The sequence below is a fragment of the Cervus elaphus genome, chromosome 5 (assembly GCF_910594005.1).
Source record: "Cervus elaphus chromosome 5, mCerEla1.1, whole genome shotgun sequence".
In the NCBI taxonomy this organism is placed as follows: Eukaryota; Metazoa; Chordata; class Mammalia; order Artiodactyla; family Cervidae; genus Cervus; species Cervus elaphus.
The window spans coordinates 94,279,211-94,299,086 of record NC_057819.1 but is presented as its reverse complement, the minus strand read 5'-3'; the positions used below and the strand labels follow the sequence as shown (position 1 = coordinate 94,299,086).

Here is a 19,876-nt window from a genome sequence, read left to right as displayed (position 1 = left end):
TCATTCTTTAGGGAGGGCAAGACCCTGTTTTTCTTGCTAGATTCTACAACTGGACATTTTTGTCCTACTTCCTGAAGTTTCACTGTGATAGGAGAGATTCTCCTTCACTTCTTGGGCTAAATTATTAGTGGAATATTCCTATGATGTTTTTGAATGATAGTTTGTTAGCTCCATTGTCCGTATTATTTCACCTTGGGTTTCAGAACACTGTGAGAAACACTTATTAACACCAAAGATGTCAATAATCACTCTCCTAAACTGCCTCAATGGTACTGTCCCAATACAAAGAACCACAGACACACTATTCAGATTTCTAATTTATTATTAAATTACATAACAAAGCTTCTTCTATACAGTCAGAAAATGCACATTTAGATGAGAACAAAAATGAAGTACAAATACAATAAACCTGGTTCCAAGAAGCCATTTTAAAAGCAAAAAATTAAAAAGTGCATTTGGAATAGATTTTTTAAAATCTGTATTGGCATTTTTTTCATGAGGAAACATCTTCCATCATGGTAAAGTGTGATTGGAATTGATTTCTCTTCCTCTCTAAGAGCTAATAGGATAGGAATAGATGCAAATACTTTGATACCAAAGTGATACTTTGCAGTAGACACAAAGAAAATAAGATGCCTCAGGATATGGCTCAGCTGTCTCAGCTTCTTACCCAGTAACATCCTCAGAGTCACTGGTTCCTGATTTTCTTTTGCCCTATAAAACTTATGGGTAGGCAGGTTCATAAAGGAGTAAGATTAGTTTATAAAGATCATGATGAAAAGCTGTATCTTTTTGGAGACCAGGCTAAACAACTCCTATCCCCAAAGAAGAATGGAACAGAATCATTTAAATTCCCAGTAGAATCCATTTCCTCTTTACATTTGCCACAAAATTCAGTGTAACACTAGACATGGCCATTCACCCTCAATAGCTTCATATTGCAAGTTAGAAAATGCAGTCAGTTTCCAAGAAATCATATCTGGCTAGTGATCAAACATGAGGTATTAGAAAACCAAAAAGGCTAGTCCAGTTCTTTAAAGTCCTTTTCATCAGGTTGAGATCATTAACAATGAAACAGAAAAATTCATGGTGGGAATGCAAGTCCAAGGTGCCTCAGTTCCACAGAGGCCAAAAGTCATTGCATCAAAAGGCTCAATAAGTACATTTTTCTATTCCGCATCCAACAGGAAAGAACTAGAGTCAGTATTATTTGGTTCCAGGTACCAAAAACGCCCTCATGCTGACTTCTCTCTCTCATTACCCATCTCCACTCTCAGGGTCATACTCCCATGGCTGATGTGAGTGCTGGGCAGGATGTAAAAAGACATTCTCTAGAAAATTTTGGCAAGCAGGAGAAAGGAAGAATGGAGAAGAAAAGCCCTTTTCTAACATTAGAAAAATATGGGTGAGCAATGCTGCCTGTTACAGGGACTCCCTCAGTATCATTAATAGTGACAAGAATATAGAAATACCCAGGACAGATCAACTAAAGTACTTGAATATCTGGGCTTGAACTTGAGTAATAGATTCATTAACCATTTTAAACTAAAGTTACTGGCACACAGTAAAGCAAACTCTCAGAGAACTATACTTTTTGAAATCTCCTGCCCTTTTTGTTACCATGATTTCTCATTTCAAGTGAAATGGGAAGTTCTGAGTGATTTAAGATCCCTAAAAGACATGGGTTATGTAAGACATGACTGAGAGAGAAGAACTTCCTGTAACAGGCAACATTTGGGACCAGGAATAGAAAACTCCTTGCACCTGGCTCCAATAAGCAACTTACTGTTGGCCCCTGAGCCTAGTAACTGGTTTGTAACGACAGCAAAAGGTTGAGAAAAGTAAGCTGTTAAAAAAAGAAAAAAAAGGCTAACTGGCATGAAACTGAAGAGAGTTCAAATCAGCCACCATGGGACCCAAAGGGAGCCTCTGCTTGTCGATGGCACACGCCTGTCCCTCCTCCAGGGCTTCCTTCCACAAAGGAAGGAACCGTAGAGGAGAAGTGAGCCCTACGTTCGGCCCTGGGTCACCTCACTATGGGTTACACCACTGCGAGGTTAGTCAGACCTGTCTGACACCAACATCTACACCACACTTTCTCAACTTCCTTAGAAGAACTTGTTTATTTTCATAAAGAAAATAATCAACATAATTCTATTACTTCATTTAAGCATGACCCTAATGGAAAGGCTTACCAGCTATCAAAAGCATTTGTTTGCTCAGCTGCACCAAGCTAGATTAGCCCAGGTCCTAGTTTTACTCTCATGCCACCATCAGCTTTCATGAACACACCAAATAATCAGACCAGTAAAAAACACTGGTAGTATAATTAAATAAATAACTTTATTTATGATACTTCAGATTTTTATAAATGCTGACTATATAGCAACCAAAGTCCCACAAATTCTAGCTGAGGCACAACCACCGATCAAGACCCTTTGAAAAATCAAAGATAAATAAACAGTCAGGGGAGAGAAGTTTTGTTCTCCCAGGAGACAATTTAATAAATGAACTTACTTCTCTGATCTTTCAAGGTTCACAGTGGGAAAACTTATATTTTCTTTTAAGGGCATCCCCAATCAACTGACTGATCAATCAACCCATATTTAGAAAAATAAACCCCATAGTTAAAAAAAAAATATATCAATTGTTCTTCATACCCAGAACATAATGAAACTCTAATGCCAGAATGAAAAACCTCTGAGTTACTGTACCCAACCAGAGGTTAGTCTACTGATCAGCCTGTAATCAAGTTCATCTGAATGTCACCATCAACACACTGTGATGGAGTGAAGAACTACATGCTAATATCCTTTTATTTCCTGTGGCATGGTCTCAAACCAATACCATAAACACCACAGTGCATTCCAGAGGTGAAGAGGAGCCTTCTTTCTTGGTAAGAACAGCAGATGTTGGAAGTCTTCGACCTATTTGTCGGTAGTTCAGTTAGAAAAGTCGTAACATTTACAGAAACCAGGAAATGGTTAAACTTGAAAAGAATTCTGGTGGGTGGTTTAAGATTTTGTCACTGTCCAGGGTGGTAACAGAAGACAGATTCTGACAGTGCAGACAGAAACAGATTCTGGTATTTTCTCCTTCAGTAGTAAAGCCCCTCATTCTCTGAATGTTTGGGAAAGCCTAACAGATTTGGAATGAATAGGTTTTCACAGAACACAGAATTCCTGGTACATAAGACAGGGGTTCTTAAACTTTTGCTCCTACATGTGGAACATTTACAAATGGAATCATCTGGATGGTGGCCCCTCACTCAGTGTCTTTTTACACGTGGCTTGTTGAAGAGATCACAAGGAAAATCAAGCATTTTCCTCACTTGGTTGTCAGTGTTAATCATGACATGAGGAGGACAAGTTAGGGGCACTGACTGGCTTTTTGTCGTGATAGAACTGGAATTTTGTTTTCTTGTAGTAATAGATATTACTCAATAGAAGAAATTAACAAAAAGTAAAAAATAATGACTGACCAAAAAAAAGCCTGTCATTCTTGATGGTTTTTCCAGGAATACAGTTAACCCGAGTGTGGGCATGATTAAAAAACAAGATAAAGTCTTTTTTGCAGTGTTTGTCTTCTGTTTCAGATAACCTCAACTGTGTTGAAGATGGCCTGTGAAAATCTCAAAGATTCTTTGAAAATTGCCATTTTCCTTGAACACCAAAAAAGTTGGGGACAAAGAGTAGAAATTTATAGCACAGATTATCAAGAAATGACTTGGGATTTCTCATCATGAGTGTAAAATAAAAGGAGAAAGCTATTTTTATTCACAACTCCATCTGGTGGCTGAAAGGAAAGCAGTCTTTGGATATAGAGAAACCTGGTTTTTTGAAGAGTCCAGCTTCATGACCTGGCTTGTCATCAGCCTTCAACACTATCATCGAAGCATGGAAATTCTGTTTCTGATGGGTTTACTTACCTCTTGGGGAGACAAAACATCTTTTTTTTTTTTTAGAAACTAAAAACAGAGGGAAATGTGTGTTAGAAAAGATAGCACAGAAAACCTGTGATTTCCGCTCAACCTGACCATGTCAGAGTCCATCACTATCAGTCTTGAATGAATCCTGCCGGTCAGGCTAATTAGCAGGTCAGTCAACTTCTCCTTTCTATTTTTCTTCTTCTGATCAGGGTGTGAAAGTGGTGGCTGTCAAGAGTCCCTGGAGATGTCCCATCAATGGAATGCATACAGCAGCAACAGGATGGTACAGACGCCAATAACACCACCCAGGATGAGGGAGTCTCGCCGCTTCCTAAGGTTGATTCGCTGGATGAGGCTGTTCACAGCAGGAAAACGATCTTTGGGAAATCTTTATTAAGGTCATATGTGGAAGAAGCCTCTTTAATGAAAAGTCACAGGAATCACAAAAAACAGAGACCAGTCGAGCCCAGAAAGACAAACGATGAGAAGAAGCAGAGGGGAAGAAAATCGCACTGCGGGAGCTGCGGCACACACCAATGCCTTAAGCTCAAAGGCCCAGGCAAATCTGAGTCCCTTGGTGCACTGCAGGACACGAGGAAGAATAACAAAAAGGAAAACATTGAGAGAGAGGAGGAGACAGCAGTGATGACTGCTGCCATGTACTGAGGGATTACTGTCCGGGTAGGAGCCAGTGTGGTCAGGAATGAAGGAACCCTGCAGGGCAGGGAGGCAGAGGTACAGCCAGCTACCACCACCACCATCCTGCATTTCCTTCTCTTCCTCTCTCTCTCTCTTAAATCCCTTTCCTGAGGAGACAGGGAAGTTCTTCCAGAAGGGTTTTGAGGAGTACATGATCTCCCCACAGGGTGATAAGCCCCCCTGGATCCAGACAATTGGTGGGAACAAACTCTAAGGGTCTATATAATCAAACGCTAGTTAATTATTTAAAAATTTTAAATTCACTTAGCAGGAGTGGGCAGGAATAGGGTCAGAAGGTGGGTTAAACTGCTCTGACTGCCCTTTGTGGGGAACGCAACAAAAGGAAAGAGGAAACTTTCAGTTTCAGGAGTTTTACAGCAGTCACAACTGTATTTTATTTGGTATTGTAAGATATCTTCCTATCTTACTTGGTGGTATGTTGTAATCCAAGCACATGCCTGTGCATCCTATACTGTTTTGCATTTCCAGCAGTGGTTTCTGACTACAAAAACTTACATGGTGTCAGGTACAAATCTCATATAAAGCAGATGCTTAATCTTTTCTGGCTTGGTACAAGAAGGGTCAACACTGCCCTTAGAAGAAATAAGAAAACTTTTGACAACAGGAAGGAAACCCTGTCTGTAGCGAACACATTTCTACCTAGTTTATCTTTTAGGGGAATCTCGCTGCTCCTTCTCTAATAATCCAGTTCAGTTCATGTAACTGGGTGGGGCTGATGTTGTCCTCTGCCATCAGGTGTACATACCCACTCAGGGCTGGCAAGAGGGAAGAGTCCCTCCCCTTGGCCAGTGGCTGGGTTAGGCAGTGACTCAAGTGAGGGCAACCACAGTCCTCTTTGGACATGTGCCAGAGTTGTTAGAAATTCCATAATTTTTGATCTGGCAGGAGGTGACCCCATTAGCCATCTCTTATCAGCACAAGGAGAAAATGTGCCTGAGAATAAGGCCATCACGTAAGTAAACAGAAATGAGAGATGGAGGAGGGGAACAGAGAGCAGAAAGGCAGATTCTTGATAATAAAATCTGAGCCTCTGCATCCCAGCCATCCATTAAGCCAAATTCTACCCCTGAATTTTACAGACATATGAACAATTCCTTTTCCTCACTAGGTCAGTGTAAATTAGGTTTCTATTATTATCTTTCTATGGAGTTCTAACTAATTAAACCCATTTTATTTGGTTTTTTTAAAACATATTTTTGGAAATGATTCTAATTTATGGTACTGATAAAATGAGATAATGTATATCAGAGTACTCTACTAACTGCAAAGCCCTATATAAAACAGAAATGATTTTAGATGTATGGTTTTACACTTAGGGTGACAAAGCAAGAACAAAATTCACCAAAAAACTGGACAATATCAATACACTTCAGGATATTCTTTTCCTTAGGCAAATAAGGGATCAAACTAAAAGTGACCTCAAATTATCTAGGATCAGAAGATACTCAACTTTTGAAATTATAGGTCCTTTCCCTATTAAGTAATCGGGAAAGGAAACTTTTTTCTCTAAAAGGCTTGACTCCTCAAAGGAAACGGAATGTTTTTGGTCTCAGCAGTTTCCCTGCTGGATTTCTCAGAATATGAGTAGTACTAATTTAAACTGGGAAACTGAAGAACTAAAAAAGGCAGAGGTCACAACAAACAAGCAGCAAATCTATACTAGAGTTCAGCTTGTGCAAAAAGAAAATACAGTGATCAGCGCTTACACATGTGGCTGTCTACTTGCCTCCCTTTCTACACATATGCCACTGACTTATTCTCCAAAATGAAAAAAGAAAAAGCACAAAATTTATCACCTCTGTGTAAAAACAGCATGCACTGTAGAGTTCTAACATGGATTCAAGAGCTTTTAAGATGCAAAATAATTTTGTGAATAATTTGGAAATTATATTTATCATTTTTTTTCTAGATCTACTAGTATGAAACTTCTGGTGTGCTATCTTTAAGAAATGGCACTAAACAGTATGAACTTTCACAAAGTACAAGTGCAGGGCATATTCATAATACAGAATTACAGATGACTTCTACTGTCACTGACGATGGCAATCTGCCCAAGGGAGGGAGAGAGTGGTGAAGCACACGGAGATTTCCGCCCCCCAAAACACAGATTTCAAACTGTCAAAAAGGATACTGGCCAAAGTGTTCATTTTACTCTGAATTGATTTCAACATTCCTCTCTGTGAAGTCATATTTTCTTTTGTTGCCATAGCAATGCTGCAAGGGAGAAAAAGAGAAGCTCATCAATTGACGTTTAAGACGATCATGCATGGATTCATCGTACTTATAAAAATGAACAGAAAACCAAGGTGAATGACACCAGCTTTGAAAAGCACCTGGGAAGGAACATGAAAAAAAAAAATCATTTCCCAAGTCATCTTCCCATTGTTCTTTTTCTGAATGATCACTTTATCCCCAATGCTATCTTCTGATATTTTTTTGGACAAGGCAGTGGACCATTTCCTGTGTTTTGTTTTTTTTTTTTAAATTCAAAGTAACAAATGAACTAAGACAACTGACAAATCAACACAATACAAAAGCTTCTTCTTTTTTAAAAAAATTTTTTCCCATTTATTTTCATTAGCTGGAGGCTAATTACTTTACAATATTGTAGTGGTTTTTGCCATACATTGACATGAATCAGCCATGGATTTACATGTGTTCCCCATCCCGCTCCCCCCTCCCGCCTTCCTCCCCATCCCATCTCTCTGGGTCTTTACAATGCACCAGCCCTGAGCACTTGTCTCATGCATCCAACCTGGGCTGGTGATCTGTTTCACCCTTGATAGTATGCTTGTTTCAATGCTATTCTTTCAGAACACCCCACCCTTGCCTTCTCCCACAGAGTCCAAAAGTCTGTTCTGTACATCTGTGTCTCTTTTTCTGTTTTGCATATAGGGTTACCGCTACCATCTTTTTAAATTCCATATATATGTGTTAGTATACTGTATTGGTCTTTATCTTTCTGGCTTACTTCACTCGGTATAATGGGCTCCAGTTTCATCCATCTCATTAGAACTGATTCAAATGAATTCTTTTTAATGGCTGAGTAATATTCCATGGTGTATATGTACCACAGCTTCCTTATCCATTCGTCTGCTGATGGGCATCTAGGTTGCTTCCATGTCCTGGCTATTATAAACAGTGCTGCGATGAACATTGGGGTGCACGTGTCTCTTTCAGATCTGGTTTCCTCAGTGTGTATGCCCAGCAGTGGGATTGCTGGATCATATGGCAGTTCTATTTCCAGTTTTTTAAGGAATCTCCACACTGTTTTCCATAGTGGCGGTACTAGTTTGCATTCCCACCAACAGTGTAAGAGGGTTCCCTTTTCTCCACACCCTCTCCAGCATTTATTGCTTGTAGACTTTTGGATAGCAGCCATTCTGACTGGTGTGTAATGGTACCTCATTGTGGTTTTGATCTGCATTTCTCTGATAATGAGTGACGTTGAGCATCTTTTCATATGTTTGTTAGCCATCTGTATGTCTTCTTTGGAGAAATGTCTGTTTAGTTCTTTGGCCCATTTTTTGATTGGGTCATTTATTTTTCTGGAATTGAGCTTCAGGAGTTGCTTGTATATTTTTGAGATTAATCCTTTGTCTGTTGCTTCATTTGCTATTATTTTCTCACATTCTGAAGGCTGTCTTTTCACCTTGCTTATAGTTTCCTTTGTTGTGCAAAAGCTTTTAAGTTTCATTAGGTCCCATTTGTTTATTTTTGCTTTTATTTCCAATATTCTGGGAGGTGGGTCATAGAGGATCCTGCTGTGATTTATGTCGGAGAGTGTTTTGCCTATGTTCTCCTCTAGGAGTTTTATAGTTTCTGGTCTTAGATTTAGATCTTTAATCCATTTTGAGTTTATTTTTGTGTATGGTGTTAGAAAGTGTTCTAGTTTCATTGTTTTACAAGTGGTTGACCAGTTTTCCCAGCACCACTTGTTAAAGAGGTTGTCTTTTTTCCATTGTATATCCTTGCCTCTTTTGTTGAAGATAAGGTGTCCATAGGTATGTGGATTTATCTCTGGGCTTTTTATTCTGTTCCATTGATCTATATTTCTGTCTTTGTGCCAGTACTATACTGTCTTGATGACTGTGGCTTTGTAGTAGAGCCTAAAGTCAGGCAGGTTGATTCCTTCAGTTCCATTCTTCTTTCTCAAGATTGCTTTGGCTATTTGAGTTTTTTTGTATTTCCATACAAATTGTGAAATTATTTGTTCTAGTTCTGTAAAGAATACCATTGGTAGCTTGATAGAGATTGCATTCAATCTATAGATTGCTTTGGGTAGTATACTCATTTTCACAATATTGATTCTTCCAATCCATGAACACGGTATATTTCTCCATCTATTTGTGTCCTCTTTGACTTCTTTCATCAGTGTTCTATAGTTTTCTATGTATAGGTCTTTTGTTTCTTTAGGTAGATATACTCCTAAGTATTTTATTCTTTTTGTTGCAATGGTGAATGGTAATGTTTCCTTAATTTCTCTTTCTGTTTTCTCATTGTTAGTGTATCAGAATGCAAGGGATTTCTGCATGTTAATTTTATATCCTGCAACTTTACTATATTCGTTGATTAGCTCTAGTAATTTTCTGGTAGAGTCTTCAGGGTTTTCTATGTAGAAGATCATGTCATCTGCAAACAGTGAGAGTTTCACTTCTTCTTTTCCAATCTGGATTCCTTTTATTTCTTTTTCTGCTCTGATTGCTGTGGCCAAAACTTCCAAAACTATGTTGGATAGTAGTGGTGAGAGTGGGCACCCTTGTCTTGTTCCTGATTTTAGGGGAAATGCTTTCAATTTTTCACCATTGAGGGTAATGCTTGCTGTGGGTTTGTCATATATAGCTTTTATTATGTTGAGGTATGTTCCTTCTATTCCTGCTTTCTGGAGCCTTTTTATCATAAATGGATGTTGAATTTTGTCAAAGGCTTCTTCTGCATCTATTGAGATAATCATATGGTTTTAATCTTTCAATTTGCTAATGTGGTGTATTACACTGATTGATTTGCGGATATTAAAGAATCCTTGCATTCCTGGGATACAGCCCACTTGGTCATGACGTATGATCTTTTTAATATGTTGTTGGACTCTGTTTGCTACAATTTTGTTAAGGATTTTTGCATCTATGTTCATCAGTGATACTGGCCTGTAGTTTTCTTTTTTTTGTGGCATCTTTGTCTGGTTTTGGAATTAGGGTGATGGTGGCCTCATAGAATGAGTTTGGAAGTTTACCTTCTTCTGCAATTTTCTGGAAGAGTTTGAGTAGGATGGGTGTTAGCTCTTCTCTAAATTTTTGGTAGAATTCAGCTGTGAAGCCATATGGTCCTGGGCTTTTGTTTGCTGGAAGATTTCTGATTACAGTTTCAATTTCCATGCTTGTGAAGGGTCTGTTAAGATCTTCTATTTCTTCCTGGTTCAGTTTTGGAAAGTTGTACTTTTCTAAGAATTTGTCTATTTCTTCCAAGTTGCCCATTTTATTGGCATAGAGCTGCTGGTAGTAGTCTCTTATGATCCTTTGTATTTCAGTGTTGTCTGTTGTGATCTCTCCATTTTCATTTCTAATTTTATTGATTTGGTTCTTCTCCCTTTGTTTCTTAATGAGTCTTGCTAATGGTTTATCAGTTTTGTTTATCTTTTCAAAACACCAGCTTTTAGCTTTGTTGACTTTTGCTATGGTCTCTTTTTGTTTCTTTTGCATTTATTTCTGCCCTAATTTTTAAGATTTCTTTCCTTCTACTAGGGTTCTTCATTTCTTCCTTCTCTAGTTGCTTTAGGTGTAGAGTTAGGTTATTTACTTGACTTTTTTCTTGTTTCTTGAGGTAAGCCTGTAATGCTATGAACCTTCCCCTTAGCACTGCTTTTACAGTGTCCCATAGGTTTTGGGTTGTTGTGTTTTCATTTTCATTCGTTTCTATGCATATTTTGATTTCTTTTTTGATTTCTTCTATGATTTGTTGGTTATTCAGAAGTGTGTTATTTAGCCTCCATATGTTTGAATTTTTAATAGTTTTTTTCCTGTAATTGAGATCTAATCTTACTGCATTGTGGTCAGAAAAGATGACTGGAATGATTTCAATTTGTTTGAATTTACCAAGGTTAGATTCATGGCCCAGGATGTGATCTATTCTGGAGAAGGTTCTGTGTGCACTTGAGAAAAAGGTGAAATTGATTGTTTTGGGGTGAAATGTCCTATAGATATCAATTAGGTCTAGCTGGTCCATTGTGTTATTTAAAGTTTGTGTTTCCTTGTTAATTTTGTTTAGTTGATCTATCCATAGGTGTGACTGGGGTATTAAAGTTTCCCACTATTATTGTGTTACTGTTAATTTCCCCTTTCATACTCGTTAGCATTTGCCTTATATATTGTGGTGCTCCTATGTTGGGTGCATATATATTTATAATTGTTATATCTTCTTCTTGGATTGATCCTTTGATCATTATGTAGTGTCCTTCTTTGTCTGTTTTCACAGCCTTTATTTTAAAGTCTATTTTATCTGATATGAGTATTGCGACTCCTGCTTTCTTTTCGTCTCCGTTTGCATGAAATATTTTTTTCCAGCCCTTCACTTTCAGTCTGTATGTGTCCCTTGTTTTGAGGTGGGTCTCTTGTAGACAGCGTATATAGGGGTCTTGTTTTTGTATCCATTCAGCCAGTCTTTGTCTTTTGGTTGGGGCATTCAACCTATTTACATTTAAGGTAATTATTGATAGGTATGGTCCCATTGCCATTACAAAAGCTTCTTAAAATGGTTTTAAAAGGAGCCAGCTACCAAAATATCCTTAATCAGGAAAAACTCTTTGAGAGGGAAGTAGGGAATTACAATTATAAAAATAGAACCAAATGTGTAACATATCACAAAATATTTATATACAACCAGCCCTTAATTTATGAAAAGATTATATTCCAAAATTATATTTGAGAATCAACTAGACAGCATATTAAAAAGCAGAGATATCACTTTGCCGACAAAGGCATACAGTCAAAGCTACGGTTTTCCAGTAGCCATGTATGGATTTGAGAGATGGACCATAAAGAAGGCTAAGTGCCAAAGAACTGATGTTTTTGAAATGTGCTGGAGAAGACTCTTAAAAGTCTCTTGGACTACAAGAACATCAAACCAGTTAATCCTAAAGGAAATCAACCCTGAATATTAATTGGAAGGACAAATGAAACTCCAATACTTTGTCCACCTGATGTGAGACACCAACTCACCGGAAAAGACCCCAATGCTGGGAAAGATTGAAGGCAAGAGGAGAAGAGGGTGACAGAGGATGAGATGGTTGGATGGCACCACTGATGCAATGGACATCAATTTGGGCAAACTCCAGGAGATAGTGAGGGACAGGGAGGCCTGGCATGCTGCAGTCCATGCGGTCACGAAGAGTCAGACATGACTTAGCAACTGAACAACAGGAACTACACTTCAAAAAAATATAAGTTGAAAGATAAAAGGAACCAGGAAAAATGCATGTTGTTGTTCCACCACTCAGTAACTGGCTACAGTAGGGCAGCTCCCTAGACCATCACATATTTCCACCACCCAATTCTTATCCTTCGTCAAGAATAGGAACCCCACTTGCAGTGTCTATAACTAGTATTCTACAAGCAACCCCCTTTCCCTTTTTAGGGGTTAACACTTACCATATGACCCTCTTACAACTTACTGTTTTAAGTCATGGACAAGTTAGGTGATGGCACAAACTAACCTGCTATGATTAATATCATTCCACTCTTTCTAAATGCATGACTATACATGTGTCTGCCTTTTTTGATGAATATATTAATATTTTAAAAATCATTTTACACAGATACGAAGAGCTACATAGAGAAAAATAAGGAAACGCACCAAATTATTAACCAATGTAGTGGTTGTATTTTAGGTGAATTCTTTTTCTTCCCTGCTTTATTTAGGTATATTTGACAAATATAAATTGCATACATTTTTTAAAAGAAGGATCAAGAAGAAGGAGGGAAGAAAATGATAAATGTAAGAAAATTTCTCAGATCTAAAGATAAGTTTTCAGATTGTAAAAGCCCACCAAATAGACTAAAAATGATGCATGTCAACCTCATCATGGTGAGATTAAACACAAACAAAAACATAGGGGAAAAGGGACGATCCTAAAAGATTCCAGAGGAAAATAGCATATCTTATGAAAAGTGAAAGTGAAAGTTGCTCAGTTGTGTCTGACTCCTGGTGAACCCATGGACTTATACTGCCCATGGAATTTTCCAGGCCAGAATACTGGAGTGGGTAGCCTTTCCCTTCTCCAGGGGATCTTCCCAACCCAGGGATCGAGCCCAGGTCTCCCGCATTGCAGGTGGATTCTTTACCAGCTGAGCCACAAGGGAAGCCCATCATTTACGAAGGACATAAAATTTTAATTGGGACTAGACTTAAACAATGCCTTAAAAAATGTGAAAATTATTTTCAACCTACAATTCTGACTTTTAGCTAAACACTGAATCAAGAATATGGGTAGAACAGGGACTTCCCTGGGCCCAGTGGATGGGAATCCGCCTGCCAATGCAGGAGACAGGGGTTTGATCCCTAGTCCAGGATGATTCCACACGCAGAGCAACTAAGCTCATGCGTCACAACCACTGAGCCCGCACTCTAGGGCCTGCTGGCTGCCAACTACTGAGCCTGTGTGCCTAGGGGCTGTGCTCTGCAACAAGAGAAGCTACCACAATGAGAAGCCCGTGCACTGCAATGAAGAGTAGCCTTCATCCACCACAACTAGAGAAAGCCCATGCAAAGCAGCAAAGACCTAGTGCAGTCAAAAATAAAATAAATAAAATTGAAAAAAAAAAAAAAAAGAATATGGGTAGAATAAAAACTTTTTTGAGATGTGTAAAGTCCAAAACATTTACTTCTTATTCTTTCTGAGGAAGCTACTAAAGAACATGGTCCAACATAATGAGGGGATAAACTAAGAAAGTAGAAGACAGTAAATCCTAGAAATAAGTGATTCCATTTAAGGAGGTCACTGTAGGATAATGGTAAAAAGATATCCCAGGACCCAGACAGTGAATACACCAGGTCTAAAGCACAGCCAGTCAAGCTTTGAGCAGAAAGAGGCAGGCAATGTCAATTTTATAACACATTAAATTTTATTTTTTTAATTAATTGATTTTAATTGGAGGATAATCACTTTACAATATAGTGATGGTTTTTGCCATACATCAACGTGAATTGGCGACAGGCATATACGTGCCCCCCCAATCCTGAACCTCCCTCTGCACCCTATCCCCTCTGGGTTGTCCCAAAGCACTGGCCTTGGGTGCCCTGCTCCATGCATTGAATTTGCACTGTCATCTATTTCACATATGGTAATGTACATGTTTCAATGCTATTCTCTCAAATTATCCCACCCTCGCCTTCACATTGAATTTTAGATCCAAGAAGATCATAAGAGTGAAACTAACAACATCCTTTGTATCACTAGTTCTTATTCCTAATGTTTCAGGTTAAGTGTCTATCTATGATAGAATATGATACATTTAAAATGTAGTTGTTTTATAGTAAATTTACTTTACCAGATATTTTAAAATAGGTACTATAGCCTTGAAAAAAGCAACAATTCAAACCTGGGCTGAGCAACAATCTTTGAATCATATATTCCTCTGTTTTCTTAAACTGGGACTATCACTATCTCCTATGCACTCTGACTCAGAAGTAGAGAAAATTAAAAAATAATTCCCGCAAAGCACTTTGTATTCCTTGGAGAACAGATATTATCATCAAACATTATGTTATTATCTTGTTGAATATGCATGATTTCCAGTACCACACAAAGTATATCTAGATATCCTTTCCTATCTCATTCCATCATCTGGAGTCAATTGGAGTGAAATCTAGGCTGTTGTTATTTCAAGGGACAAATATATGCAGGAACAAAACAAATTCCAAATAATAATGCTTTTAAAATGATAAATCATTGATGATTACTGGAACTTCAACATTCTCACCTATCCTGTGAACTAAACTCAGACTTTTTTTTTATTTAACAATTGCTGTTTAGTTGTCCAGTTGTATCCAACTCTTTTGTGACCCCGTGGATTGTAGCCCACCAGGCTCCTCTGTCCATGGGATTCTCCTGGCAAGAATACTGGAGTGGGTTGCCATTTCCTTCTCCAGGGGATCTTCCAGACTCAAGGATCCAACCCACATCTCCTGCTTGGCAGGTGGATTCTTTACCAATGAGACACCTGGGAAGCCATTTTTTCAACAATAGATAATACTAATTATACATTTAAAGCTTAAGAATAAACTTATAAATATTAGGTCTTTTCAACAAATTGATGCCAGTTTATATTCAGTTGTGTACATTGTTTTTAAAATGTAGCTCCAAAAGGAAAAGGAAAACTTTACAGCTAGAATTATGGGGAAACTTTAAGAAAGGAATCCCTGATAAAATGTGACCCAACTTCATGCACTGATGAAAGCAAACAAGCCACAAGGGAGATATTTCAGTCAACAATTAAGCAATTTTGTGAAAACTGTGGAGAGGTGGAAGACTCTGCATGAAATTCAAACAAAATTCCAAGATATGATAAATTCATCTTATTATAAAATTATAATTTATGATTTTCAACTATAGGAACATACTATAATCCACTGAATAGAATAAGAATCCATGAGCTCATTTCAACATAAAAATTTCAGGATATGAACACTGAAACTGAAATATTTAGAGGTAAAGAGGCATCATGCCTGGAACTTATTTACAAGTAGTTCAGAAAAAAAAACAGTGAAAAAGCAAATGTGGCAAAATGGTAACATTTGGGGAATCTAAGGTAAAAGGTATGTGTAAACTTTTAGTGCCACTGGAGCTTTCCTGAAACCTGAAATATCAAAATAAACAGTTAAAAAATATTAATAATAGAGCTGCCATTTAAATTAACTTAGTAGCACCCAGGGGATCTTCTCGACTCAAGGGTTTTACTTATATTATCTTTTTACTTATATTATCTGTAATCTTCACAACAATCTTTTAGGGTAGGTATTATCATGAATTCTGTATTTTTAAACACATAAGAACATGAAGATTCCAAGAAACTTGTTCAAGAACAGAGATCTAATTAAGTAACACAGTCAGGTTTCAAACCAAATCATACTCCAAAGCTCATCCTCTTTCAATAAGGCAGGAAATGTAGTAGTGGTTTAGACAGAGCTCCTGCTCTAGAGTTATTGACTCAGGTTTGAGGATCTGAATCCTCAATACTATTTGTTAGTAATGTGATTATGGGCAGATTACCTACCTTAACTTCTCTTTTGTATTGAAGATAGTATCTAGTGATCAGTGCCTATCTCATGAGTTACTGAGGAGATTAAACAACATATAGCATGTGCAACCCTTGAACACAATGCATGCTAAGTTGCTTCAGCTGGATCCAACTCTTTGCGACTCTATGGACTACAGCCCTCCAGGCTCCTCTGTCCATGGGATTCTCCAGCAAGAAAACTGGAGTGGGCTGCCATGCCCTCCTCCAGGGGATTTTCCCAACCCAGGGATCGAACCCACGTCTCTTACATCTCCTGCACTGGCAGGCAGGGTCTTCACCACCTGGGAAGCCCTGAACACAATACCAAAGTCTATGATAAGAATACAAATGTTTGTTGTTTCTATGTATTTCATGCTACCTTTCCTGAAAAAGTGCTTTAGACAGTGCTTAATTTTGAAGAGTTGAGACCATTACCAGTTAACTTTTTTTTTACTGTCTTAAAATAGGTATTTAAAAATTTATCAAACCTAGAGAATTAAGCAGTTAAAATGAACAAACAAGTTTCCCTTCCCTTACCTTAAAGAAGTTACTTCAATATTATTACAGATAAGACTAATTACTGTAGACTTTCTATAGCTGCTATGACAGAAACCAAGTCTACATAAATGTTACACATAAGACACTTAATAAATCACATGTTCAAGACTGTTTTCCATTAAAAAGTGAGAATAAAAAAAGACAGAGGCTGAAAATATTGAGAATGAATTCATTAGGTAAAAAACCCTAATGCCAACAGCTCCAAAACAAATGTTTTAGGCTTCAAGTATCTTACAAGGGGAAGTCATAGTAAAAATACATTACCAAGTAATAAAATTCCCATCTTTAAGGAAGATTAACTGACTTTAACTCTAGTTATAGGATTAATCTCATCTGTTCATTAATATGTAAACAAACAAAAAAACCCCATTTTTCCTACCTTATTGTCTCTTCTATTAGACGATCTGAGCTGCAAATAAAAAGAAAATTCAAATTCTGGAATTATTAAAACCACATTTAAAACTTGCACTTAATTTTTCTATATTTTACAGATAGATTATTTTTCCAGTCATTTACGTGAAAAACACCCAGACTTTTGAAATCAGCTAGAGAAAATTCTGGACTCTGAAATTAGTTAATCCACATATATAGTTTTCATCTTAATTTGTAGGCTTAAATCTATTTCTTCCACAGAGATACTTAATGATTAAAGTCAGAACAGTTTTAATGAGAGCACAAAAAAATAAAACTACTTCTTTAATCTAGATAGCTCCAAGTTGTCACCACTGTCTATCCAAAACTTCAGAATTACAGCCAAATTGTTGAGACAGGATAGGCAATATAGTTTCAATGCCTATAAGCTGTAATTATCTACATCTTAAAATTTCTTCCTTTTTTGAAAAACAAAATCAAATCTCAGCTTGGCACACTTTAGAATTCAAGAATCTGAATAAAGATACCAATGCACCATTGATCGGTAAAACATTTCCACTTATGCATCAAATACTAGAAAGAAAGACTCCTCCAAAAAATCCATTTTAGGGAGGAATGCACAGGTAGCTAAGCTTGGTAAAAGGGCAGCTTTACAGCGGGAAGAAATAAAAACAAACTCCCAGACATATGTATCCATTTGGCATAAAGACAGCATAATCTAGTAAAAACAATTTAAAATTACTCTCCTTTGGGGATACATAATATATAATCAAGTGGAATCATCCTTCGTAAACAAACACTTCATAACAGCCCAGAGGTATTCCAAAGAGGCACCCATTGTCTACGATTAAGCAATAAGTTTCTGTTTCTTTCAAGAAACCAATTTAAACTAGCTGAAAACAATGAGCTAAATTTCGTCATCAATTACTGTACCAAGGAATCACTAAAGCCACACTTAGATATTAATTCTGTTTAAAAAGTAATTCACTTCCCTCAATACACAAACTGCAAATGATACAAATTTCAAGCACATATTTTAAAGCAGTTTAACAAAATGTAAGAACCTGGCAAAACCATTTAGGTTAATAACTAATAAGAATCTTTTAAAAGAGGAGGTGAATAAAAGAATAAACAAGTAAATGAGTAAGCAAGCAAGAAAACAAACAAGCAAGTATGTAATAAATAAAACTTAAAAACTGATCCCTTTGTAAACTGTAAAAAAAAATCTGATGAAGTTGTCACCAACCAATGAGATAATTTATATCAAGCACTGCGGTGATTTCAGTATTCCACCTACTTATAGTTAACCAGAGGGACCCTATGCCTTATTTACTTTTATATAAATATCTTCTAAGACATCTGAACAATACTATTAAGCTACAGTAGGACACAAAAAGCTAAGTACTAACAGAGTTTTATATTACAGATAACATTTGGAAAATACAGAAAAAACAAAGATGAACATAGAAATCATTTGTAACCACTCTTCCATTAACACAGAAAGTGAAGAAGAACTAAAGAGCCTCTTGATGAAAGTGAAAGAGAGTGAAAAGTTGGCTTAAAACTCAACATTCAGAAAACTAAGATCATGGCATCTGGTCCCATCACTTCATGGCAAATAGATGGGGAAACAGTGGAAACAGTGGCTGACTATTTTTCTGGGCTCCAAAATCACTGCATTTGGTGACTGCAGCCATGAAATTAAAAGACCCTTACTCCTTGGAAGGAAAGTTATGACCAACCAGGATAGCATGTTAAAAAGCAGAGACATTACTTTGCCAACAAAGGTCCGTCTAGTCAAGGCTATGGTTTTTCCAGTGGTCATGTATGTATGTGAGAGTTGGACTGTGAAGAAAGCTGAGCGCCAAAGAATTGATGCTTTTGAACTGTGGTACTGGAGAAGACTCTTGAGAGTCCCTTGGATTGCAAGGAGATCCAACCAGTCCATCCTAAAGGAGATCGGTCCTGGGTGTTCAATGGAGGGACTGATGTTGAAGCTGAAACTCCAGTACTTTGGCCACCTGATGCAAAGAGCTGACTCATTTGAAAAGACCCTGATGCTGGGAAAGATTGAGGGCAGGAGGAGAAGGGGACGACAGAGGATGAGATGGTTGGATGGCATCACTGACTCAATGGACATGGGTGTGGGTGGACTTCGGCAGTTGGTGATGGACAGGGAGGCCTGGCGTGCTGTGGTTCATGGGGTCACAAAGAGTTGGACACGACTGAGTGACCGAACTGAACTGAACTGAACTGAAGTTACCTAGAGACAGAGTTAAGCACCTGACAGAATTCTTCCCAGTTCAGTCAAGGGGAGAAAAAGGAGAAAAATAAAAGCTGAATTATTAGCAATGAAATCAGAAAGTTACATTTTCTATTTAAACAAAAAATCAGTAGACTTTTTAGAACAGTTTTAAGTTTGCAGAAATATTCAGCAAAAAGTAACAGTCCATATACCCATCCTCCCACACCTACTATTAACATCTTATATTATTACTGTGGTACACTTGTTACAACTGATGAACCAATATCGATACATTATTAACTAAAGTTCACAGTTTACATTAGGGTTTACTCTTTGCAGTTGTACAGGTCTATGGGTTTTACAAGTGTATAATGTCATGTCATGTATCCACCATTACAGTATGATATAGAATAGTTTCACCACCCCAAATATCTCCTGTGCTCCAGTTCTTCCTCTTTTTTCCTCCTCTTCCTACTCTGAACCCCTGACAACAGTTGATCATGCCTTTGTTATGTAATTGGAATTATATAATATGAAGTATACAAAAAAGAAGACTGACTTCTTTTATGCATTTCAGGTTGCTCTGTATCTTTTGGGGCTTGAGCCTATTTCTTATATCACTGAATAACAGTCCATCAAATGTATGTACTTAACAGGTTGTTTATCCATTCACTTTTTGAAAGACATCTTGGTTGCTTCCAACTTTTGGCAATTAGAAGTAAAGCAGCTATGAACATTCATGGGCAGGTTTTTACTTAGACGTATTTTCAATTTGTTTAGGGCTGT

The 19,876-nt window shown here is 37.5% G+C and overlaps 1 protein-coding gene across 3 annotated transcripts in view; it reads right to left on the bottom strand.

Moving 5' to 3' along the window:
- Positions 1-304: 304 nt before the first annotated feature.
- GOSR1 (golgi SNAP receptor complex member 1) overlaps positions 305-19,876 on the bottom strand; it is a 43,355-nt gene continuing 23,783 nt past the window's right edge. For 2 of the 3 annotated variants that reach the window (XM_043903293.1, XM_043903294.1), the window contains exons 7-9: positions 16,853-16,882; positions 6,780-6,862; positions 305-4,305 (exon numbers count right to left, since the gene is read on the bottom strand). In XM_043903293.1, coding sequence (XP_043759228.1) covers positions 4,181-4,305; positions 6,780-6,862; positions 16,853-16,882 — 238 coding nt within the window. In that variant the 3' untranslated portion in view covers positions 305-4,180. Of the gene's footprint in view, positions 4,306-6,779; positions 6,863-15,213; positions 15,496-16,852; positions 16,883-19,876 lie in introns of those variants that run through there. The other variant, XM_043903295.1, reaches the window with a different exon arrangement.